At 41.6% G+C, this 23507-nt stretch overlaps 1 protein-coding gene across 1 annotated transcript in view; it reads right to left on the bottom strand.

The window, feature by feature from the left end:
- Positions 1–23507, bottom strand: part of flt4 (fms related receptor tyrosine kinase 4) — a 47756-nt gene that overhangs the window by 11368 nt on the left and 12881 nt on the right. Inside the window, exons 2-15 of the mRNA XM_085422133.1 lie at positions 18140–18236; positions 16535–16809; positions 14314–14435; positions 14036–14207; positions 11304–11443; positions 11054–11225; positions 9222–9339; positions 8900–9084; positions 8469–8634; positions 5588–5723; positions 4947–5055; positions 2567–2926; positions 1855–2001; positions 284–415 (exon numbers count right to left, since the gene is read on the bottom strand). Of these exons, the coding sequence (XP_085278259.1) occupies positions 284–415; positions 1855–2001; positions 2567–2926; positions 4947–5055; positions 5588–5723; positions 8469–8634; positions 8900–9084; positions 9222–9339; positions 11054–11225; positions 11304–11443; positions 14036–14207; positions 14314–14435; positions 16535–16809; positions 18140–18236 (2331 nt within the window). The remainder of the gene's footprint in view (positions 1–283; positions 416–1854; positions 2002–2566; positions 2927–4946; positions 5056–5587; positions 5724–8468; positions 8635–8899; positions 9085–9221; positions 9340–11053; positions 11226–11303; positions 11444–14035; positions 14208–14313; positions 14436–16534; positions 16810–18139; positions 18237–23507) is intronic.

Here is a 23507-nt window from a genome sequence, read left to right as displayed (position 1 = left end):
TTTCAGCCATTGGCCATAAAACCTCTTCCAGCAAACTCATTCACCAGCTGAATGAGAAAACACAGTGTTTCACTGGCTGATGACTATGATTTGAGAGCCGCACATAACAAAAGCACAAAAACTAGAGTTACGGTGAGAGTGTGAGAGGTGAAGATGTGAGCTCAAGGACAACTGCGATTTCAGGCCTGAGTGCACTCGAAAAAGCACACGGAGAGAGCCGGGAGAGCGTATGGTGAATAGATTCAGGTGTCTCTGTGACTGTGTGTGCGTGCGGCTGTCTCACCGATGACGCTGACGGCGGCTGAGGAGTTGACACAACCGCGCTGGTTGCAGGCGGTGCAGGTGTAAAGACCGGCGTCCTCCTCTCTGACCCGCTGGATACTCAGCGTGCGGTTTGAATCCTGCAGCTGGATCCCTGCGAAGGAGGCACCGGGGGATGGGGTGGAGATGGGGGGGACTTGTTAGTGACACGCAGTCAAACCCATATTCGAAGCCTGTGCTGTGTGCTGTGACTTTAGTGCCACTTTTTCACCCTTTCGCATTGTGAATTCAGCACCATTTTCCACAGCGCCTTTTTGAATTTTTGTCACACCTCTGGACCTCCATTTGTAGCATTCATTTATTATTCCATCATCCCGCCGCGCACCCCAAACAGTCCCCTCTGAGTGATCCCAGGGCATCAGCTGTTATTCAGACTTGCATTGACCCACCCTACAGGCTCATCACCTTCAGATATTAAGAAGAGACTAAAAAGCTAATGAGCTGTGTCGGCCTGAGAGGGTTTTATGTGTGTGGGTGTGTGTGGATGTGTGAGGAGCTCTACAGCAAAAACATCATGACAGGAACTCCTGATACAAGTTCTATTTGACCCACTTGTTCCACAGTGTGAGTGTGTGGGATTGATGTGCGCTTGTAAAGGAAAGCAATGGTATCCTAGAACCAGACCTTTCCTTTTTATTTGGTTTCTGGATTGATAGCTAGGACAAAAACATTCTGAAGTGGTCCAATGTTTAGCAAAAACACTGCAATCTAATCCCAAAGACCATTTATCCATGACAGTGGAATGCTTGATCTGCATTTGACTAATCTCCTAAATCTGAACACTCGCAGGAGGTGAATTTTTCCAAGAAGACAACGGTGTAATCTTGAGAAATGGCAATGTCACAGACTCGACAAGGGGGCCGTGATAAAGTTGCAGCCGGTTGTGCCAAAAATGACTGAATACCACTGAAAAACACTTTGTTGTGCACACACAGCAACCTGCAGTGCATCGTGTTTGCACTGACTGTGCTGACCAGGAAGAAAGTGTAGAAGAAATCCTACACCGAGGCACAATTTACATGAGGAAAAATATTGTTCCAAGAGTGCAGGCTTGCTGGAGAGAATGTGTGACGGCAACGTTATTAGCATGTTGTTGACCAGGCTTGCAAAAACATGAGAGGGTAATGTCAAAAGCAATCGCACACACTGAGAAAAAACAATCCGAGGCTGTCACTCACAAAAAGAGCTACTTATGTTTCCACTTGGAAAACTGCACTACAGTATTATAGCTATAGATTTCAGCTATTTTTGCGCCTATCAATCATTCAGAGGCAGAAAAGACAGAAAATAAAGCACAACATTAAACATACAAGAAGTTTACCTGAATAGCTGGACTGACATTTGATCACACTGAGTCGATGTATCTGTGTAAACATTAACAAAGCCTACTGGGATGTAAAGTGGATAATACGAGTCCCATCAAATAAAGCCTCACAGGGGCAGGTTTTCTGACTTCTTGTCGGCGTGCGTGTGTGAATGCGAAAGCCCCGTCCTACAAACACGTGTATGAGCTGCTGTGATTTATTCATGCACCTGACATTTGGTGGAGAGGCTGGTTGTCTTTGAACCAGAAGAATCGGGGCAGAGGTCTGCCCTCCACGTCGCACTCCATCGTGAGAGACTCGGTCACATTCACTGTTTGGTTGGTGAGGCTGCGCTTATAGCGTGGTGCCTCCAGGGCTGCGATGGGAGAGAGAAGGGAGAGCAAAAGCCAGAGACAGATCAGCAATGGAGAAGGTGAAATCAAAATTATTTCACTATATCGACACTATATCAACTCAAAGAGGGCAAATGTACAAGATGCACTCTTGTGGGTTTGAAAATCAGGGCAAAAGGAAGAAGATCCCATTAAAGCGTACATATGTCCTCCAGGCACTGACGCAAGCTTACACAGCAAACAGCACGAGCGAGGCAGGAATTTGTTTGTGCTTTTCAGCCCTGCTGCATCTCAGCTCTGTTTTCATGTCCCTACATATTGATGCTGTGCAGGCATCAAGTATTTTCTCCATTATGTGTGGATGTGGGTATCGAGCTGCGTGGGATCTTTTGAGTGTGGGTATTTTTAAGCCTCTAGCATCTCAGCGCCAGTTCCGCTGTGTGTTGCCACTGCCAAGGGTTGAGTTTTTCTCTATAATTAGTGGTGCAGCCTAGTGCGCTGGAGTTAGAGTGACTCTGCTTTCTGCATTCAGCGGTGTGTGTGTTTGCATCTCTGTGTCTGGAGCTTTAATTCCCCCTTATTGCTCACCTTTGACAGAGATGTATCTGAAAAGGCACTGTTTCTCCCCACTGCGTCTGCTCTGAGCCTCACATACGTAATGCCCTTCATCCTGCAGCTGGATGGAGTTAATAGTGAAGTCCAAGACCCAGCTGTTGGAGGGCTCCTGGAAGGAGAGCCCACCACGGAGAGCCTCAGCATATAGGTGCACGCTCTTGCAGTCCAGCTCCTGGGGCTTACCCTCCTCGTCCTGCAGGGCCCGAGGGTCAAGACGGTACCAGTGGAGCTGCTCATAGGTGTAATTATCAGCACTGCAAAGGAGAGACACTTTCTCCTGCTCCAGGGGATACTCAGACTGCTGGACATCTACATTGAAGCCCTCGGGGATGGCTTTAAAGATGAGAGAAGAACAGGCAGGCTGGTATGTTACCCTTACACAGAAAGGCTTTGAATTACACATCAATAAATACTCCTCAAAATATGCCATTTATATAAAATATAAACCAACAAATGCATGTAGGACGGCCTTGTTATGAGGATCCCAGCAAAAATGAAAGAGAAGTTTTGTTTGTGCTTGCTCACAGGATTAAGAAATTCTGCAGCAACATTAGGCCTTGTTACACTGCCACTAGGCCCTTAATGGCAGGCCAACCTCAGTGTGAGTTATTTTCACAAGGACTATTTCTTTGGCATGGAAGCGTAAAGAGGCAACAGGGTGTTGGGCACAGACTTCTAATAGTTCTAAAATAACAACCCCACAAGTTGCTTTGAGTGTTTTGAGTTGGGCTGCTATCACAAAGGAGCTCTACTTTTTTTTTTTTTGGTTGCGCCCTGATGTCCTGTTCTGGCCACCGGTGCACGGATGCCAGCGATTTCAGCCCGAACATAGCCTGCTGCGTCAAACCAAACCAACTTTCACATGGAAGATCATCACTTTTAAAGTGAGCAGTGCCCAAGTCAAAAGAAGGCACATTAAGTCATGTGTGCAGCCAGAAACCCTTCCCCCTGGCTTTTTTGTGGGGAGTGTACCCTATACTCCTCCTCCAGAGTTGGGCCAGAATTGGACAGAAAGTTCTACTGTGGCATGTGCCATCATGGAGCTCTTTTGTCCCCACAAACAAAACTGCAGCTCACCATCCACCCCCATTTGCTCCCCTGCGTCTCATGTTCTCAAAGGGGAATTCGAGTTGAAGTGTTGTCATTTTGACTCGCTGGATGTGATCCAGCACACGCTGCAAACGGGCACCTGCAAGTGGTCAGACCGTGACTTCCAGAGCGCAATCCAAGCTTAGCTGGGGTGCTGGAAGCGGCGCAGCAACCTTGATGTGCCAAATTGAAATCAGACATGCTTTTTGTTTTTTATTGGATTACTGGAACATTTGAGCACAGATCATACTACATACTGCAGCGCGCATTCTGTGTAGGCTTATCATACATTGAGTAGCTTTGTTATTCCTGCAGAGGATCAGAGCTGACTGAGTCCTGTGACAGAACAGAATGACCCGTTGGCTCTTGTGCCCGGGAAATCAATTTGAAAATCTTTCCACCTTTTTTTTTTTTCGAGGTAATTAATTTTTCAAATCTAATTTTCCACCACAAACTCTGCTCAGCTTTATTGTAATAGAGTGCAGCAAAACTTGGATCATCATTGATCAACCTTTGGCTTTAAAACCAACCAAGCTCCTATTTTTTTCTCCCAGCTGAGGAAAGGCAGTTTGTTTGTTTGTCTTCTTTATGGATCGTCTTCAAGCTTCAGAACAATATACTAGGCCTCGGGGGACATGAGCGCTTGGGTTGGCTAAGCATTTGACCTTGACCTTCATTGTTAGTGCTCAAGGTCAAAGTTTATCTTGAAAAACATTTAAAGAAACCATGTCAAGTAATATATCATATGATAGATCTGTGCAACACACTTTTTGTCTTTTCAATATGACACCCTATGATGTCACAATGACGCTATAAAGTTTTGCAGAATCACACACTGGATGAATATGTCTTAAAGCTCGAGTTTTTATAGCTTATAGAAGCCAAAAATGCTCCAATCATATACTAAAGATAATAAAATACACAATTTTAGTATGTAATACTTCAAGGTCAAAGGTCAGGGTCACAAAAATAAGGAAAAAAGCTTTAGTTTCCATTCAATCCTCTCCAAACTTTGAAGCAACATAGTCATCATTCTTTGTTTAAGCTCTTCAAAACCGTATTTTTTTCAATACAACATAATATGACTTCACAATGACACAAAATATAATATAATATAGCACACTCGATTATGACCTTACCAATGCTAACATGAGCAAAGAATATCAAAGTTTTAGTATAGCCCTTGGCCTTTGGGGGGAGTTGCGCTCTGTGAGTGCTCCTGTTTCGCATTGTGTTTGAGAGATATCTAACCACACATACTCACTGGTTACATAGAAGTAGATAAGCCGCTCATCTTTGCCCACTTTGTTTTTAGCAGAACACTTGTACATGACGGACACGCTGGCATTGCGAATCAGAAGTCTGCTCACTCTCTGCGAGGCGAGGAAAGGAGGACGAGACTTTAATTCATGTCGTGGAGACGCACATTTTAAAAGAAAGTGCAATCTGCTGTCGTGTAAAAATCAGGTTTTCTGCTGACAGACCAACGACACACAAACTCGCTCAGGTGTGAGTGAAAAAAATAGGGCGTTTGCAGCGTGAGCGTGTGTATGTATAATTTCCTCTTACGGCTGTGGTTTATAAATGTGCAGGCGTGGGTACGCGTACATGTGTGCCTGGATGTGTTTATAACTAGAACTTGCAGGAAGTCTGCAGAGGAAGACTGTTCTAAATATTTCTACTGTGGAAATGGCTCTTGATTGACAAATTTTGTTATGGAGCTTAGAATTTGGGACACTTACATAAAAACATCACAGGTCACAGATAGGTCCACTTACAGAAAGGCCTTCTTATGGGTTAGGCCGTAATTATATTCTGTAATCCTTTACCCCAGAGAATCAATTTATAAGCAGAGCATGTCTGTCCACAGAAAACCAGTAACAATCGCAATGAGGCCTGACGAACCTTCTCTCGTCCATCCACAACTTCGAGAGACGACTCGATCGGCTCAATTTCATTCATCGCATTCTCCGAGTTAATGTCCTGCCAGTTCTGACATTCTGCAATCCTGTCACTCCGGCTCTTCCGGTCTTGTCGGGCCCTGGAGGGAAGCAGAAACACATTCATGACACCTCGCCTCATTGACATTTGCAGCACAGAGTGGGCAGTGGGTGAGAATTAAGGAGCACGTTGAACGATATCCTGATGTTTTATGAGAAGTCTTTTCCCGCAGACTGTATATTCACATCAGCTTGAAGCCCTGAGCCAATGCAATTATGTCCTAAGTGTCCTAGCAGTTAATGGACAAATTACTCTATCAATTATGACTATCCGCAGTGCGAACATCACAGGAAAACTAATGAAATTTCTATTTAGTATTTTCACCCATCTGCACTACTCTGCATTAGCAGAAGGCCACAGGGGTCAGTTTTATTTTACTCTCTACATAATTTACTGATGGTAAATGTGCATACGAAAAAATGATAACTTGTAAATACCAATTTACAGTATTGTACTTTGCACATTGGATGCTTGCCCAGCCCTTGTACTTAACACATTTCAGCCAGTGGTGTTGGGGATTATAAACACAGAAATCAAATACCATCAGATTTTCATTTGAGCCGTCTGAAGAGTGTCTGATTGACAGCAGCTTCATCTTTCAGCATGAAAAGCATACCTGTGGAACACTATCAGCCCTCCCAGAGCACGGACCTCAACATTATTTTGACAGGCAACAGAACAAAAGGCAGCCAACCCATATGGAAAAGAAATAGTAAAAACTTATATGATTTACTCATGAAAGTGGCCACTTTCTCATTACTTTCATATATTGTTTTAGTTAGTATCCAAAACATACAAGTTTCATTATATAATTTTTCAAGGGATCTTATATCTGTTTTCACTCTTGTATGCTTTTCATACAAGTTTCACACAAGACAGATGCAAACTTTATAAGATTTATATATATCTTTTCCATATGGGAACATCCAAACAAGTGCTTTGAATGTCCTTCAAGATGCATGGAGAACCTTTCCTGAAGACTACTTAAAGAAATGTCAAGAAAGCTGCCTGACAGAGTTCAGCCTGTGTTGAAGAATAAAGGTACAAACTCTGTGTTTGCCTTAGATACCATATTTATTTCAATAAATAGGTACACCTATTTCCCTTTATCCTAGCAGTATACAAAAAGCTGAGGTGCAATTCAAAACGACTGTAGATAGGCAGAAATGTACTAATTTATAAAACACAATATCCTTTTACTGACCGTAAAGAGATCGCATGCAGCATTTGGACCATAGGCAGAATAATTTTAGCCTTTTCTCTTACTCCTAAATTACTTATCAAACTCCTCTTATTGGCACGTCTATGGCTCAGTAATTAGGATATTACACCTCATTTGTCTAATCCATACTGTTTAAGAAGTGATGTGCCGCCTTAAAACCACCTACTTGTGAGCCAGGGGATTATTTGCTTTTCCTAGTTCTAGTCTCGATGCTAAGCTACGTTGATGAGGCTTCATATTTCGCATAGAAGTCTAGCAGCACTTTTAACAAGTCACTGAGCTCAGATATCGATAGCAGACCGTTCCTTTTAACTAAAAACAATCGTAAAACTGTGTGAGGGCCTGCTTTTTGTGTTCACTTGTTTTCTGTTGCCACATGAATGAGAGAGCTCCACAATGTGCTTTATGAGCAGATTTGTATATGCAACAAACAAGCACACACATACAGAGATAACATCAGACAAGACATTGCTCTCCTGAAAGTAATTTCTCAGGCTCTGAAGAAAAAGACCAGCACCACCGAGATTACAAAAGCAAACGCCTGATATTGTAAAATTACTTTCTTTCATCAAGCACACTTCATCAGGAACACACTGTGCTGCTACACTTAACAGGAGCCTGTGAGGAAGGACAGGTTTAGCTGGAAGTCCTTTGCTGTATTTTGGACCGTCACAATGGACAAGGAATTTCAAAATATTCAAAGAAAATTGAAAAAAAAATAGAGGCAGAATTCACTGTCCATGAAATGGCATACTAGATCCACAGTGGCTAAAACAAAATAAAAACTGAGCACTTTCAGCCAAAATTAAACCAAAGCTGCCACTGCTGTGAGTTTCAGACTGCCTCTTAGACCAGGATCGAAACCTTGCAGCTGCACTCATGTTGCATGTTGACATGGAAAGGTCAGAACAGCAATATCTTCCAAAATTAAGCCTAGGAGGAAGACGGTAGAGGCAGGTGGATATTAGAGCAATATTCAGTGGAAGCGCACAAAACACAGGGGCTAAAGAAATAGGAAACAAGTGAGTATGATTGCATGTTTTATGTGTGTATTTGTATTGTGTAGCACTCTAGTTAGCTTCAATCACACCTGAGAGATTTATGTGCATTTCATGTGTGTTGTGTCTGTATGTGTGTCTTTGCTTATGCACAAAGCTGGACCATAGCACAGGAGAGTGACAGGCACATTATTACTGTGTGGGGGAGGAAGCTGGCTGGACATCGAGCAGACACTTTCCTTTAGTCTCCTCTTTCCTCCTTCCTTACCTCCCCTCTACCTTCCTCTATATATTAGCTCTTTTCATCCACAGCCATCCGCCCCGCTGCCCCCTTCTCTCTCTTCTTATCATCTCCTCCCTCTCTTGTTCACTCAGAGCCAGTGGATAATTTCACACTGACCTCTTCTTGTTATTTGGTCTCACATAACGCTTCATGCACAGCTCTTCCCGCCTTTCCTGTCTTGTCTGATGAAACCTTATCTTCACACACACACACACACACACACACAGTTGCAAAACTACCAGTGCTATATAAGAATGAGTCTGGGGCTGAGGTTTTTCTTACACTCTGCTTTGGGTGCTGTTGAGGACACAGGGGCCCCAGGCCCTCCACTGCCAGCTGATGTTGGGAATAGGGACACCGTAGGCGGTGCACGTCAGCGTTTGGCTGCTGCCGCTGGGGTAAGGGCTGGATGGATCTGCCACCTCTTTTTCATGAATCTGAGGAGGAACTGGGGGAAGAAGAGAGCTAATAAATCAATTTTTCCAGGAAGTCATAACTTTTTTATGCTAGATACAGGTCTCTTTATAATTGATTCATGCAACGTTTTTACTCTTTTGCTCCTTTCCTTTGTAAGATTTTCAAATTAAATCTACAAAAATTCGACTTTCCTCACTTGGGAAGGCAGGGAATCTCTATAACTTTACACTGCTGCTTTGTTCCTAAAATATCTGGAGGGATTTTAACTGGAGGTTCACAGAGCAACACACACATACCGTTGACGACAAGCGTTATGTTGAGCTTCCTCTCTAGCCCAGCATCGCTGTTTTTCAGGACCACCGTGTACAGCCCGGAGTCCTCCTGACAAACATCCTTAATCTCCAAAACATGTTTAGGGTGCATCCTCATCCTTTTCATCTTGAATTCTGGGCGCTGGTTTATTAGCTTTCCGTCTTTATACCTGGTGGCACACACAAATACACAAAATGTGCTCCTACTGAGATGTCCTGCTCTTTAATTGAGCTACAAATCTCAGATTTGCGAGGCCTAATTATGCTTTTGGACATTTCCAATTACATTTAATGAGACTCCTCTTACCATTGCGTTTCGGGTGCCGGTAAGGCAGAGACATTTACTTGTAATTTGTATGACTTCTGGCCAGCAGTTATCTCCACAATCGGTCCAATTCTGTAGTCGAGGTGGATAAATGGTCCTTCTGGAATCAGAGGCATTCAGTTGTTTACATAAAAGGCTTTAAAATCTTAAGGTCAGAGTACGAAACACTCGCCTTCTCTCAGCTTAAAACATGGCAATCAAAAGCATTATACGTGTCTCCACTGTAGTCAGCTTGGATTCAGTGAATAAATCCTCTGGTTCTGACTTTAAGTCACTTTTTAAGCCTTCAGCAGTAAATATTCGATTGATTTTTGGTAAAAGGAAAAATAATACATTAATTATTTTGCCTCATCTGAAAAAACCCTTTAATCCATAAACACTGCTCAATTCCAAATTCTAAGGTATTTTTCTAGCGCTTGTCCACGAGGTAAGGATGGTGCGCTGGGTTGCACGTGTCGTGGTTTTGGAGTTAGACACTGCTCAAGCAGATCTCTGGGCAGACTCGAGCAAGCCCTTAAAGCCCTTTTCCTTCTGGAAAAAATCTGAAAGTGAAGTTTTTCAAAAACATCAAAGAGAGAGCATACGACACCTTTGGTGCACCTTTAGATGTCAGAGTTCGCCTTTCATGTTTTCTGTGTTTAGTTATGCTCCTTTTACTTTGGTCTGTTTCACGTCACACATAATATCACAAACCAAAATGTTTGAAAATAAAGCTTTACAGTGATAAAGACCATGTGTGGCAGGAAAAATTTATGAATGTAATATGTTTCATTTTGATTTTTAAAAAATCGACACCAAATCGATACCAAATATCGATTTAATATTTTATGAAATAAAATGTTGATATTTTATTAAATAAATCCAACTACTCTGGTAAATGCAAGTGCAAGATGGCTCATCTCATGCACAGAAATCCTGAGGCAGCGTTAGAGCCAAACTCGAGGGGACTCGACTCAACTGGCTGCCAGCTGCCTGTGTTCTGGTTATACTCCTACAGACCTGGGAGGTCGCAGAGTGCAAATATAATAGTTAAATGTGAATTTCTGTGTGAAGTGTAAATGTTTCTGTCTGTGTAGAGAGCAACAGATGATTTACCACAGTTAACCAATGCATTATCAGGAGTAGATTGCATGTAATTGCCAGCTAAGTGGCAACATTTATGGCAGTTTTTTTGTGCTGATGTTGGCATGTTATACAATCTCATTTGCAGCAAAAATAACAGATGAAACGAGATAACTTCAGCTTATTGGATAAAACAGATATTATAACAGAAAGCAATATATGTTATTGGAATACTCGGCATGTTGCAAAAAGTTAAAAATCACAATAATATCATAGTGTGAGTAAAGTATTATGATAATTGTAAATATCAACACTTCACTTTTGATTCCACAGAGGCATCCGATGGAAGACATAACACTTATTAATAAAAAGCATAGCATTATTGAGGCACTGCAAATTATTTAATCCCAACATAATATGGTATCGTGGGGTGATTCTTACCTCTATTAAATATGTGACTTCATTAATAACTTAAAACTATAACTTAACTATAAACTACAATTGTCATGAAGGTAGCATCAAACACAATCTAATGCAACTGATTGGCGTGACAGAGGAGGATGCTGAGGACAGGGTGAGATGGAGGCAGATGTTTGGTCAAGTTTTTCATTACAGGGATTATTGTGGAGACTGACCATAACTGCACATAGAGCTGGATTATTTGCTATGTTTGCCAGCATAACTGTAGATTTGGATGATTAATGCAAACTTTAAGAAGACTAATGTATGGACAAAAAAATAGAAAGTCTTACCATAAACTACGACCTGAGTTTGTTGGGTGTAAGTCCCGTCCATGCTGGTAACATTGCAGGTGTATCGGCCGGTGTCTGTGACATTGACACTGTGGATGGTCAGGGCGCTAGAAGCCGTTGTGGCTTGAGACAGAGATTCACGGAGGGTGGTAACTTGCACCAAGTCATTCGCCTGGTGAGGAGAAACAAACTGTGATTGTAAATTCAGGTTTGCTTCTTACTAACACAACATGCGATGCACTGCTAGTACCTGTTTGCTTGGGTAAGACCACTGGATGTCCACCCCTGCGTTGAACTCCACCATCGCTGTGCAGTTCAGGGTGAGGGCCTCCCCCACTAACAGCTGTACTGGCTCCTCAGGAAACAGCTTGACATCGTAAACCTGACTTCCTGTCCGTGAAAATAAAAGGGCGAGGTAGACCCAGACAGAGGTAGGGAGACAGTGAGAGAGGTCAGAGTGACATTGTCAGCAGTTTTTCCTGAGGAAATGACTTTCCTTTGGACCTGAGAAGCCATCCCAGGCTACTCTAAAACTTTATATATACATACACACACACACACAATTTTATATATATCTAGATGTGTGTGTGTGTGTGTGTTTGTTTATATATGTGAATAAAACTGAAGTGAAGCATCAATCCCGTTTTGCACACTGGACAGTGTATCTGATGTTTAGGTCATTCTCTCTGCATGGAAATGACTTTGCACGTAAAAGAAAAAAGGCAGACTGTGATTACTGATTGTTTATGCAGTCCATTAGTGTGAAGAGTGAAGCCTCTCCGAGTTTCTCCTCTGACTGATGTGGCTATTAAATTTGGCTGGGAGCGGTGAATATGAGTTTCCATTTGCCCTCTGAAGACAGAGGTGAATGAGCTCATACAACAGAGCGTAGAGCATCTGGATCACCCTGAGTTCACGCGCTATGAGAGGGAAACTCAACATAAAGTCTCTCGCCTTTTCAGCTTAGTTTTTCAAAATGTGATTATGCCTTCCTTTTCCATCTGCTTCTCTTTTCTTCTTTTCTTTTAGTGCTTGTGACATAATGACTCCATCCTTACATAAAAATGGAGTTGTTTTAGAGGAAATTACATAATTAAATAAAAGCCTCAAAATTGTCAGCATTAAGGCTTAATTGGCTCGTCGACTGCCATGGAAAATTATGGGGACAGGGCAGTCAGTCTAGCACCACCTTTGATTTTCTAGCTAATTTCTCTTTCAACAAGAGCAGAGAGTCAAATCTAATTCAAATATTTGTCCTGGGTCGGGAGTGTTTTTGTAACTCTGTTCACCCATCCATCCAATTTTCTGCTGCTTTATCCGGGTTTGGGTCGCAGGGGCAGCAGTCTAATCAGAGATGCCCAGACCTCCTTTGCCCCAAGTCACCTTTTCCAGCTCTTCTGGGGAGGGGGAGCGGACGCCAAGGTGTTCCCAAGATCACATAGAAATAATCTTTCAGTTTGAGCCACAGCAGAGATAGCGTGAGCTCCTCATTTCTACTCCTTGCATCTTATTCTTAATTTAGCATACCAACATACTGATACACCATCAGCATCAGTGCAGACGCTTCTCCAATCTTTTCGTCAGTCTCCTGCTCCACTCTTCCCTACTTGTAAACAAGACCATGAGATAACAGCACTTCTCCTGAGGCAGAAAATCATTCCCAGCACAGAATGTGCAATCCACCCTTTTCCAGCTGAGAGCCGTGGCCTTGGACTTGGAGGTGCTAATTGTTATCCCTACTGCTGAAAAACTGCCCCAGTGCAAGTTTGCAATCATCCCTCAGTGAAGTCAAAAAAGCACAGACATGATCCTGAAACCACTGAACCTGAAACCTTTTGCCCCTTGGCTGCACCTAGAAATTCAGCAAGAAACAGATATGGTAACAAAGGCAGCACTGCCACAGTCCAGTACCCACCGGGAATAAGTCTGATGTCCTGCCAGCAATGTGAACCAACCATGTCAATTGTACAGGGACTGAAAAGCTCTTGAAGCACCCTACAGAACATCCCAAGGGATGTGGTTGAATGCTTTCTCCAAGTCTATAAAAATTGACTGGTTGGGCAAACTCCCAAATATTTCTACTGGAAAAGCAAGAAAAGAGCTGGGCCATTGCTCCATAACCAGGAAGTAAACTGTGTTATCTTTCCTAAATCCTAGCACTCCCCTGGGATAAACGTTCCCAGCGAGGATAAGCAGTGTGATCCCTCCCGAAGTTGGACCACCACCCTAGTTTGCAAATCCAAAGGTAATAACTTGCACTTGGTGTTGCAGAACTGTGTCATACAGGAAAGTTGCTCAATACCGCCCAGCCAATATTATCAGTCGATATTAGCTATTTGCAGATACATTATATGAGCAAATAATTTACATTTATTTTACAACAATGAGAATTAAAACAGGAAAAAAAAAACACTGGAGAAACACCCCTGAGCTATGTTACAAGTGTTGCATAGTCTGTCCACCACAGCATACTCTGCGACTTCCCTGTTGGCAATGCAGGTGTTTAGAGTGCCATTAACACAACAACCGATTGATCTAAACAAGTAATCCACAACTTCGTGTGACAAAAAAACAAGATTGTTTTTACCCTGCATTGTTATATTATCTTAGCAGGGACACATTATCTTGTTTCGTGTACTTGAAAGAAAAAAAGATATTGGCTGATATATCAGATTTTTATGTTAACAAATATTAGTGTCAGTCTTAGAAGTCCTATATCGTTCAGGCTCGAATCCAGACCTATGAGAAACTCAGAGCGGATCTCATCCACCTCAAGGGATCTGCCCAAGATTTTTAACTAGCTTAATGTTCTCAGTTACAGTAATGACCCAGTCTTCTCTGTGTCCCAAAGCTCTGTGGTGTGTCATTTAATGCTTGAAGTTAAAAGTTCAGCTAAGAGTTCAGCTGTTGCCTTTTGGTAGGACTTTGTGATAAATACCTAAGGATACTTTTGAAACCTTTGGAGGAAACATACTGTTTTACCTGTAGTGTGGAACACGTAGTTGTCCGAACTGTACCAATTGCCTCCCAGCATAGCAGCACAAAAAAGCATCAGGAGAGGTTCCTTGTCTATGATGTTTTTGGGAATGGACCAGCCCCGCTTGTTGTCCCATCTCAGCCTCTCCTTCTCCAGTGGCCAGGGATTGTACCACATCTAAATGCACAAAAATGATTGCTGCTGTTAAAATCATCAATTTAAGCACCAGCTGAAAACTTTAACTGGAGGAACAGAGTGTGAGAAATATGTTTTGGGCACAAACCGTTTTCAGGGTGACATTCAGATCAGGCACTGTGACCAGGCATGGCACTATTACATCCGTGGAATGGCTCTTGATGAAAATGGTCTGCACGCTGCCGCTGTTGAGGAAGGGCTGCTCTGGGTCTGGATGCAGACAGAGAGAGACAGGGAGCAGGGAGGTTAACCCCGATAGCAGCTGGGGTAATGGCAGCTATTACTGAGTTAACTTCATGTATGGCCAGCCAGATCTCCCCCATCCTGATAATGACCCCCAAGGACACACCTCATGTGTAGTTTATCATGATTACCAACAGCTCAGTCTGTCCCCGCCTAGCAAATAGCGGTAAGGACCTCTATTACACATCAACTGAGAGACAGACAGCCAAGAGGTTTAATCATCCTCTAAACAGTGTTACAATTTCACCTCAGGCTCTCTGGTGATGGAAAATATCTCTCCACTGTGTTTCATTCTTAACACCTTGATACTTCCCTTTTTTGTTGCTGCAGCTACCGATGCTCAGGACTTTGGGAGGCATCGCAGCAATTGTTTTGGCAATTTACACTGCAGCTCTTATCACCATAAAAGCTAATATTCCCTCAGCAAGAGATTATGTTATTATAAAAACCTTTATCTCTCCCGCTTTGCTGTCAGTACCGGCGATGTTTGAGCAGCAGCAAATATGTTATATGACATCCGAGCTTTTCTTCTTACGTCTTGTTTTGCATGATAAGCCTTCAGTTATTTCCATACTTCTTGTTTTTTCTGCACAACTCAAACCTATCACTTTAAGCTTCTGCAAGGCCAAACAAAAAGTCATATCAAGAGTGTTGGGGGAAAACTCTGTAAAAAACCCAGGAGAAATAAAGACACAATGAGACAAAGTTACTTTCTTTATCAAACGTGTACACGGGTGAGCTGCTAAGAACAACTCACACCATGCACAGTGGCTTGGTAAGTTTTATAGGCACAGAGCACAGAGACAGTGAGAACAGGATAACAAATAATAAACAGATAAAATAAAACAACTCCATATATGGTGCTAGTCTCGTCAGCAGAGAGCTAGGGAAGATAAAACAATCTAAAACAATATGTCCCAGAAACAAGATGTCTTTGCTGGGAAAGTCTAAAAAGATAATTCTAAACTAATCTAACCATAGGCAAAGGGCAGACAAAAGGCATCTTTGTACATTTAAAAGAAGGTAAAGAAACATAGAATCATTTTTCCTGTAACAAAGAGGCTTATATTTCTGCCCTGCAGTGGACTGAACACACACACACAAGCAACAGAAATAATAGACAGCGTTTCGCACTTTAACGTCTTCTCAATAAATCACCCGTAGGTATCAGACTGCAGGAAGAGATCTGCTACTTGAGGCGAGGACAGGTTGCAGAGCAGGCTGAGCAGGTGTTTGTGTGCTTTGCATTATTCTACACATGTAAAAATACAGTATATTCATGTATTCAGATCAACGTCTGCACTCATATGCGCGTTTAGAGCATAGCGTTAGAGCCCTGAAGGAGTAAAAGGCTGACATCTGCCCGTCTAATTGAATCCACATGTGTCCCCTTTATCCTTCAACACACTGGGTCTAATTTATGGCTGCAATTCCATCTGCTTATGATCAGCCCCCCGGATAGATCTGTGGAAACTGTTTTGGCACCTTGTCTGAGGGGATAAACAGGCGTTTCACATGAGTGGACTGGTCAGCAGGATTCCCCGCCATGACAATCATTTGTCTCTCCATGTGCCTCCTCTCCCTCAGCACACGGAGCGAGGAAAAGTAAAGAGACAACCCTTAGGGACAAGTCCTGAGTTCTAAAGTTCAAACTATGAGCTAGTCTGAAACTTGTATATGGCAAAAAAATACTGATAGCGAAACACATTTCATTGGTGTTCTTTGATATGTTATTCATTTCGATATTACGAAAAACAAATAGCGCATTAATGCTTTAATTAGCTTCCCATTCCTGTCTTTATCAAAAGCTTTGCATGGCTAATATCTGAATCCTGCCAACTTCCAGGGTGTGACCGAGGCAAACTCAACAATTTCCACTTCTAGTAACAGAGCGTCTGCTTTGATATTAGAGTAATATTCAAAACAGGAGATCTGCTTCCACAGGATGGCTACCAAAGAAAACAGAAATAAGGACTAAAGGTTCCACATAGCCAAGCCAAAGAGCTGCGGACCAGATCAAGCAAGGGGATGAAATTTTAGCACATTTGCAGGCTTGTGTGACTCACCCATGACAAAGACATAAATGCTGGTGGCAGTGGTGCCTTCAATGATGGCCTTGGCATCCTTATATGAGCAGCGGTAGTACCCCGTGTCTTTGGCCTGTGCCCCATTCAGGACAAGCTTCTTGCAGTACGGCAATTCCAACTTCCCCGGACACTCGCTGACTAAGGCCACCCTCTGCCCGGGGGCTGAGGTGGTCTCCAGCTGGGAGTGACGCTGGGTTAGGTCTCGTCCAACCAGAGTCTGATCAGGCCAGGCCCAGGCCAGAGTATTAGATCCCCTGAAGAGATGTGAAAAGTCAAAGGACACGGAACAGATTTAATCTTAGTACTTAAAATGAAAAGTTGTATTATTGGAATTAACACTCAGATTGTCACATTACTTGTGGTGTACCACAAGGTACACTCCTAGGTCCTTTAGTTTTTTCTTTTTTTTACATGATTCCATTTTACCAAAGTATCCAATGTCATAAAGTCTCTCTTCATTTCCAAGCAGACAATATGCAGATATGCATTAGCTGACATCTACCTGTTCTTAGATTGTTTATTAGTGATGTTAATTATTCGATTGCATAAAACTTTCTTTCTGCTTATCAGTCAAAATACTCTGTGCTAAATAAAGACATTATTATTACATTTTTGTTACATGTTAAGTAAAAAAACGACAGTGTTTGTGTGACTGTGAGTGTGCATTTTGCACTTGTAGTGCTATAAATTTTCCAGAGCATCTGTACATCCTTGTTTGCTTTGAGCTTTGTCACATAAATTCAGTTATGTTAACCCAGAGGCATTACGATTGCAACCATAATTGCTGCCTGAAAACCGATAGCTATGCTTTCATCACCTTGCTCCACTAAACAGCAATGACAGAAATGTGCACATGGTGCCAAAATGTGATGGCTGGAAATGACACAAACATGACAGATGATAATTTGAGTATTTTACAGCCTCAGTGAATAATTTTCCCTTATGGGAGGTTTATTTTTTTTAAAGATGAAAACATTTATCTGAGAAATAATCTGGAAAAGACCAAAAATAATATCAGCTTTAGCAAAGACAGCTTTTCTTCTTCTTCTTTTTTTTTGTTCACCACAAAAACAAAATGGTTAAAGGAGGGACTGCTTGGGGCAGCAGACAGCACAGCTGAGATTTTATAGGGATATAGGATCATTATCATGAGTTGATTCATATATGACAGAGGCTCAGTTTAAATCGGATCTGGCTTTGCTTTAGAACAAAAAAAATCTCTTTCTTATAAGACATGGCCCATTGTTTATATGGTTTAGAAAAAGCAGAGTAAAACAAGTGCAGACTTTTCTTATTTAAACTGACAGTTTGCATCACAAATGTAAGACGTATAAAATGCTATGAAAACTATTAGCAATGCATGAGTGTCCAGATCCTTTGTTCACGAAAGATGCAATAAAACTGGTAACTTTTTCTGAAAAATGAACTGTAGCAGAGTCGAAATGTATTTTTCTCATTTGTTGATTGCAAGTAACACATTTTTTTTAATCTATCAATGATGATTTTTTGTAATTTCCTGAAAAAACACACAGTTTGTCATGCACAAGTGCATGTAGTCAGTCCAAAACGAGAAGACACACATACCTGCATGTAAGAGTGAGTGTTGTGTGGGCTGCAATCACTAGTTCGTCTTTGGGGCTGTCGAGGACGGGTGGAGTCATAGAATAGCCTATCACCAGACCTGCGGGAATGAACAAGCCAACTGCATTAGAATCATGTTACACAGGTCAGTCAAGACCTAGTGTTTTTGACAGAGCTGCTGGTAAGCTGTCAAATCTCTGAAACACATCGGGAATCTGAAATCTGACACAGTGGTTATTACATTTACAAGCTGTAAGGCAATCTGCGGCTAAAGGAACTGGTCCCTGATGCTGAAAAACACCCAGATAGAGAAATTACAGCTCGCTCGTGAGGCAATGCTGGTGTGATCTCTTTACCTCCGCCTCTGAAACAGCCACACAAACCATTTGCCCTTGATTTATTACAAATGCATTCACTTCACTCATCGGTGCTTGGTTAATATAGCTGGCCTAGAATGTCATTACCATAGTAGAGTCCCCTCAGGGTGCTATTAGCGCTTAGTCAGACTCTGCACCTACAGTTGATCATATATAAAAGTGTCACCATGACTTATGCTCCACCTGGATATCATTAGAGATGAAAACACACACTGTGCTATTGCAGGGACTGAGTGGCTGTGCGGTAGTGGAGAGGCTTTCTGAGCATTTACAAAACAAATCATGACCATTTTCCCACATCAGACTGAATAAATAAATACATAGTGTGCTTCAAGGCACTTTGTTACAAAGCGATGCACAAACATCAAAACAAACTGAGAAAATATGCATGGATAAGCATCATAAACAGTAGACTACAATATAAAAACCCCTGCACTCCATATGTAAAATGTAAATAAAAACAAAGCAATGATTTTTATTCTCAAAATTTCCTCTGCACAAGAGACGAGGCTGAAAATCAGTATTGAAATCTAAGATCTTCACACCCTCAGGTGCCACTGCCTTGAAAACAGACATGTCTCTGTTGTGGAAGTCATTGCATAGGCTGAAGGACACTTCCAGAAACCACTATCTGTGAAAACTGTTGACCGTGCCATCCATAAAAGCAGGTAAAAGCTCCATCATCCAAAGACAAGCTATATGCGAACACAATCCTGAAACACTTTCTAAGGGGTTAAGCTCATTTAAAATGGACTGAGGACATTTGAAATTAGCTTGTGGAAAACTGATCTGTGTTCAGAAAAATTTAAATGTGGAATTCTTTTTGGAAAACATGGATATGGCATCTATGATGGTATGAGGGTGCATTAGTGCCAATGTATCTTACACATCTGGAAAGGGACCATCAATTCTGAAAGGTAATACAAGTTTCAGAGCAACATGTGCTCCCATCCATCGTGTCTTTTTTAAGAAAGGCCTTGCATGAAACAATACTTAACTGCATATTGCAGCTATTACAACAACTTGGCTTTATAGCAAAAGAGTCCAGTTTCTGAACTGATCTGCCTGAAGGCCAGATCTTTCACCATCTCAAAATATTTTGTCCCATTATGAAACAAACGATACAACACTGAAGACCCAGGACTGTTGAACAGCAAGAATCGTATATTATCCCCTATTGGATTTGTAAGTTTCCTCACTTCCAAAGAAATGAACTACCTCCAATTTTTATGGTAGTTTCATTTTAATGAAGAGAAACAGAATATCATCTAAAAATCCAGAAAAACACCTTACTTGAAAGTTAGAAAGTGATTTGCAAGGCATTGAGTGAAATTGGTATTTGATCTTTAAGCAAAACATGAAGTGGTACTTGGTGAAGAAACTTCTGTTGGCAACCACAGTGGTAATATGCTTCTTGTGGTTGGGATTTTGGGCCGCTTCTCTCACCCAAGACTTGAGTAGGGAGACCTGCAAAATTTCAGTCCATTACGGCATATTATGTTACCAGTAGTGTCCTTGGCCACTGTGGTCCCAACTGCCCTCAGATCATTAACTAGTTCCTCCTGTATAGTTTTGGACTGACCCACAGCTTTTCTCCTGATCATCTTCAATGCCATGAGGCACTGTCACCTTCTCACCAAGCTTACTGCTGATGGTCTTGTAGCCCATTCCAGCCTTGTGCAGGTCTACAGATTGTCCCTGACGTCTTTTGACAGTTCTTTGGTCTCACCCTTGGTGGTGGAGAGGTTGGAATGGAAGAAATGGATTCTGTGGACATGTAGCACACATGTCCACATGATGAGTTGCGATCAGGAGTATTTGTAATTGATTGATTCATTGACTGGTTTTAATCTGCGTGTCACATGGGCACACAACCAATCTGTGGGAGCCAGAGTTTTGGCTGGGTTGTAGGGGGTAAAATGCTTATTTCACTCAATAATAAGCAAATCAATTTACAATTTTCAGGTATGTGTTTTTTTTTTCTGAATTTTTTAGTTGATATTGTGCCTTTTTCCATTAAAATGAAAAAGTCGTAAAAACTAGAGACTGATCATTTTTTGTTAGATGTGAACAAAGCTACAAATTCAGCAGGACAAATGCACAAATAGAGTTATGCAAGCAGCTGAAAGGCTATACAAATACCTTTCATATATTGGATCAGTATACTTTCTTTTATAAGCACACAAATCTATCTGGGGTCAAAACATTTGTACAATGGAGCTGCATATGCGCATTTTATATTACTGACTCACACATCTTCTAGGTCTAGGCAACAGCAGCTGAAGTGCCCAGCAATGGTTTCACAGCAGCCAGTCATGACCTGCTGCCAATCAAAAGTCAGAGATCTGTACAGCTGCGAATCTTAAACACCAGCCTCGTTCCTCCTACATGTCCCGCCGCCCAGGGAGCATCACAGAGCCAATTTATTCATATGTAAATTTTTCATTTTTACAATGTAAGCCCAGCTTCCTTTCAAAACTGCAAAGATTTAAAAACTTCAAATGATAATTTCTTAAAGAAATCATAAGCGATTTCGAAAAATATGCTGATTTGCTTTCTTGCTGTGACTTAGATAAGAAAATCCACGCCAGTCTCACATCTACATGCAGCTGCAATCAACAGGCGGTTAACTGAGCTTATCACAAAGGCGAAAACTGAGGCTGCCTAGCGAGCTGCAAATACACAAAATACAATAAAGCTCAGAAACAAAGTGGACTAACGGAAGAAATCTGCAATAATAGCTGAAACATCTGATGCTTGACTAACAGGCAGAAGTATGCTGTAACTTCCTGTGTCGCAAAGCACGGTAAAAATAGGCAAAAATTACAATAAAACAATGCCCCAGATGTGTCCAGGTTTTTATTATAGCCTGTCTTATTTGCAGTGTTTCTATTTTTGGTTATGTTTTGTATATTTGCAGTGAGCTGCTTTTGACATGTAGGTGGCAGATTACTCAGAGCCAAGCTAGCTGTTTCCCACCGGTTCCAGTCTTTATGCTAACTTTAGATAAACGGCTACCTCAGCCTCAGCAGTTATCTGTAGTTTGGCCAAGAAAGCAAAGAAACATCTCCCCTATAAATTTGAAAGTTGTATTATGTTATTATTCCACTAAAAAAAGAGAGCTAAAATAATCCCCTTTAACTTATCCTGATTTATTGCTGCAGGAGATAATAACTGTTAACAGTAAAACTGTCACCGACATCTTCTCACAGATGTTAAAACTGACATTAGTGAATTATTCAGAGCTAATATTGGCATTCTCAACAAAAACAAACATGCTGAAGGCTGCAGTGGGAGTCGGTGGCAGTCCATAAATCATTCCCAGTTTGGTGCCCAGCAGGATCTTCCTTCCTTCCTTTTTTCCGAGATCTTTACTTTGCCTCGGAGGAATAGCAGAGACTCCCCCAACGTATTGTCTCTGCTGTCATGTGAACTTGCCACCAGATTCAGTCCCATCACCGTTTGAGATGCTGCAAAGCCAAACAGCGGGCTGTGAAAATTGCACACACAGAGGCCAGCATGAGGCTACAGACCAGGGGAAAGTGAGAAAGGAAATTCCTGTCAGGACAAGTCCAAATTTCTATTTTAAGATGCGTGGATTTCCTTCCCACAGGCACCAGGAGAAAAAGATCATCTCGAAGATTCTTTGCTCATTTTTTAAGGATGGCAGATAGCTCCAGCAAAGCTCTGGACCACCCACACCTTTCCATTCACAGACCTGGATGCAGAGTGTAATGGGAGACCTACAATATTTCATCAAGTTCATGAATTTTTACATTCAAATGACTGAAAAAATAATGAGGTAGCTTTAGAATAGAAATAAACTTTATTTTCTTTATTGATCACCTTAATGTTCGCATCAGCATTTTATGTCAACAGTAGATTAAATGATGTGTGCTAGTAAAATGTGCACAAAGATATGAATCATTTATTGTGACGAATTTGCGAAAATTGCCAACTGTGCCTTTCAGCACTTTGGATCACTTTTATGTTTGTCAGCTCTTTGTTATCTTTCCTGCCACAAACTTTCATTCACTGTCTTTTGTCCTCAAATACATAATTTTGAAGAATTGGGCCATATCGTATTCATAAGGACCTCACGGTACCTTGTTATCCTAACAGAGCACTTTTCTTTCAGACGTCAGGCTTACTTGTGGTTCCTAGAGTTTATAAAAGTAGAATGGGAGGCAGAGCTTTCCCCTCACTCCCAGCTCCACCCCTAAACTAGCCTGTTTCTGCAGGAGGTTTCTTCCTGTTTAAAGTGAGGTTTTCCTTCCCACTGTCTCCAAGTTCTTACTCATAGGGGGTCATCTGATTGTTGGGGTTTCTATCTAATATTGTTCAGTCTTTACCTTAGAATATAAACCACCTTAAGCTGACTGTTGTTGTGAATTGGTGCTAATCAGAGCGGCATAAAAAAAATGCTAATTTCTGATACCAAAAATTGTTACCACCACTTAGAAAAAAATGCTTTATAGACGTGCATTTTTCTGAACATGGCCTCTCATGCCTCTGTGAGTAGTAGCTGTTCTAAAAAAATTAAAGGTAGAGGTGGTGTTATGTCCAGAAGGAGGTCAGTATGGATGACCGGGTGCACAAAATGTCACACTTGGACAATGAAGTCTACTGTTTACATCCCTTTAAGCACCACTTAGGTGCATAAACTTTTTTAAAGAGCTATTGTTAAAGAGATTTTGCATCAAAAACAATAAAAGAAAGTACAAATGACAAATTACTTCACTAAGCAGATCCGCCACAGAAATAATATCAAAGAGGTGGCAGTGAACAGCGCACACTCTGCCACCCACACATCTGACTTTATTCATTTCTGCCATTTTTTAATTATTCCCCACAAATTGAACCACCTTCATTACAGCAATCTGTACAATAGTGTTGGACTAAAATGATATCGATCTCTGACTCTAGAGATACAGTTGACTTACAAACAATATATAATATGTAAGAATCCTGCACGCAGGCTGACATATGGTGAC

This window comes from Rhamphochromis longiceps, linkage group LG2, assembly GCF_057381845.1.
Source record: "Rhamphochromis longiceps isolate RC_006_pf linkage group LG2, R_longiceps_female_GT1.1, whole genome shotgun sequence".
Taxonomy (NCBI): Eukaryota; Metazoa; Chordata; class Actinopteri; order Cichliformes; family Cichlidae; genus Rhamphochromis; species Rhamphochromis longiceps.
The sequence above is the reverse complement of the archived record's forward strand: the minus strand, read 5'-3'. Positions and strand labels throughout refer to the sequence as shown.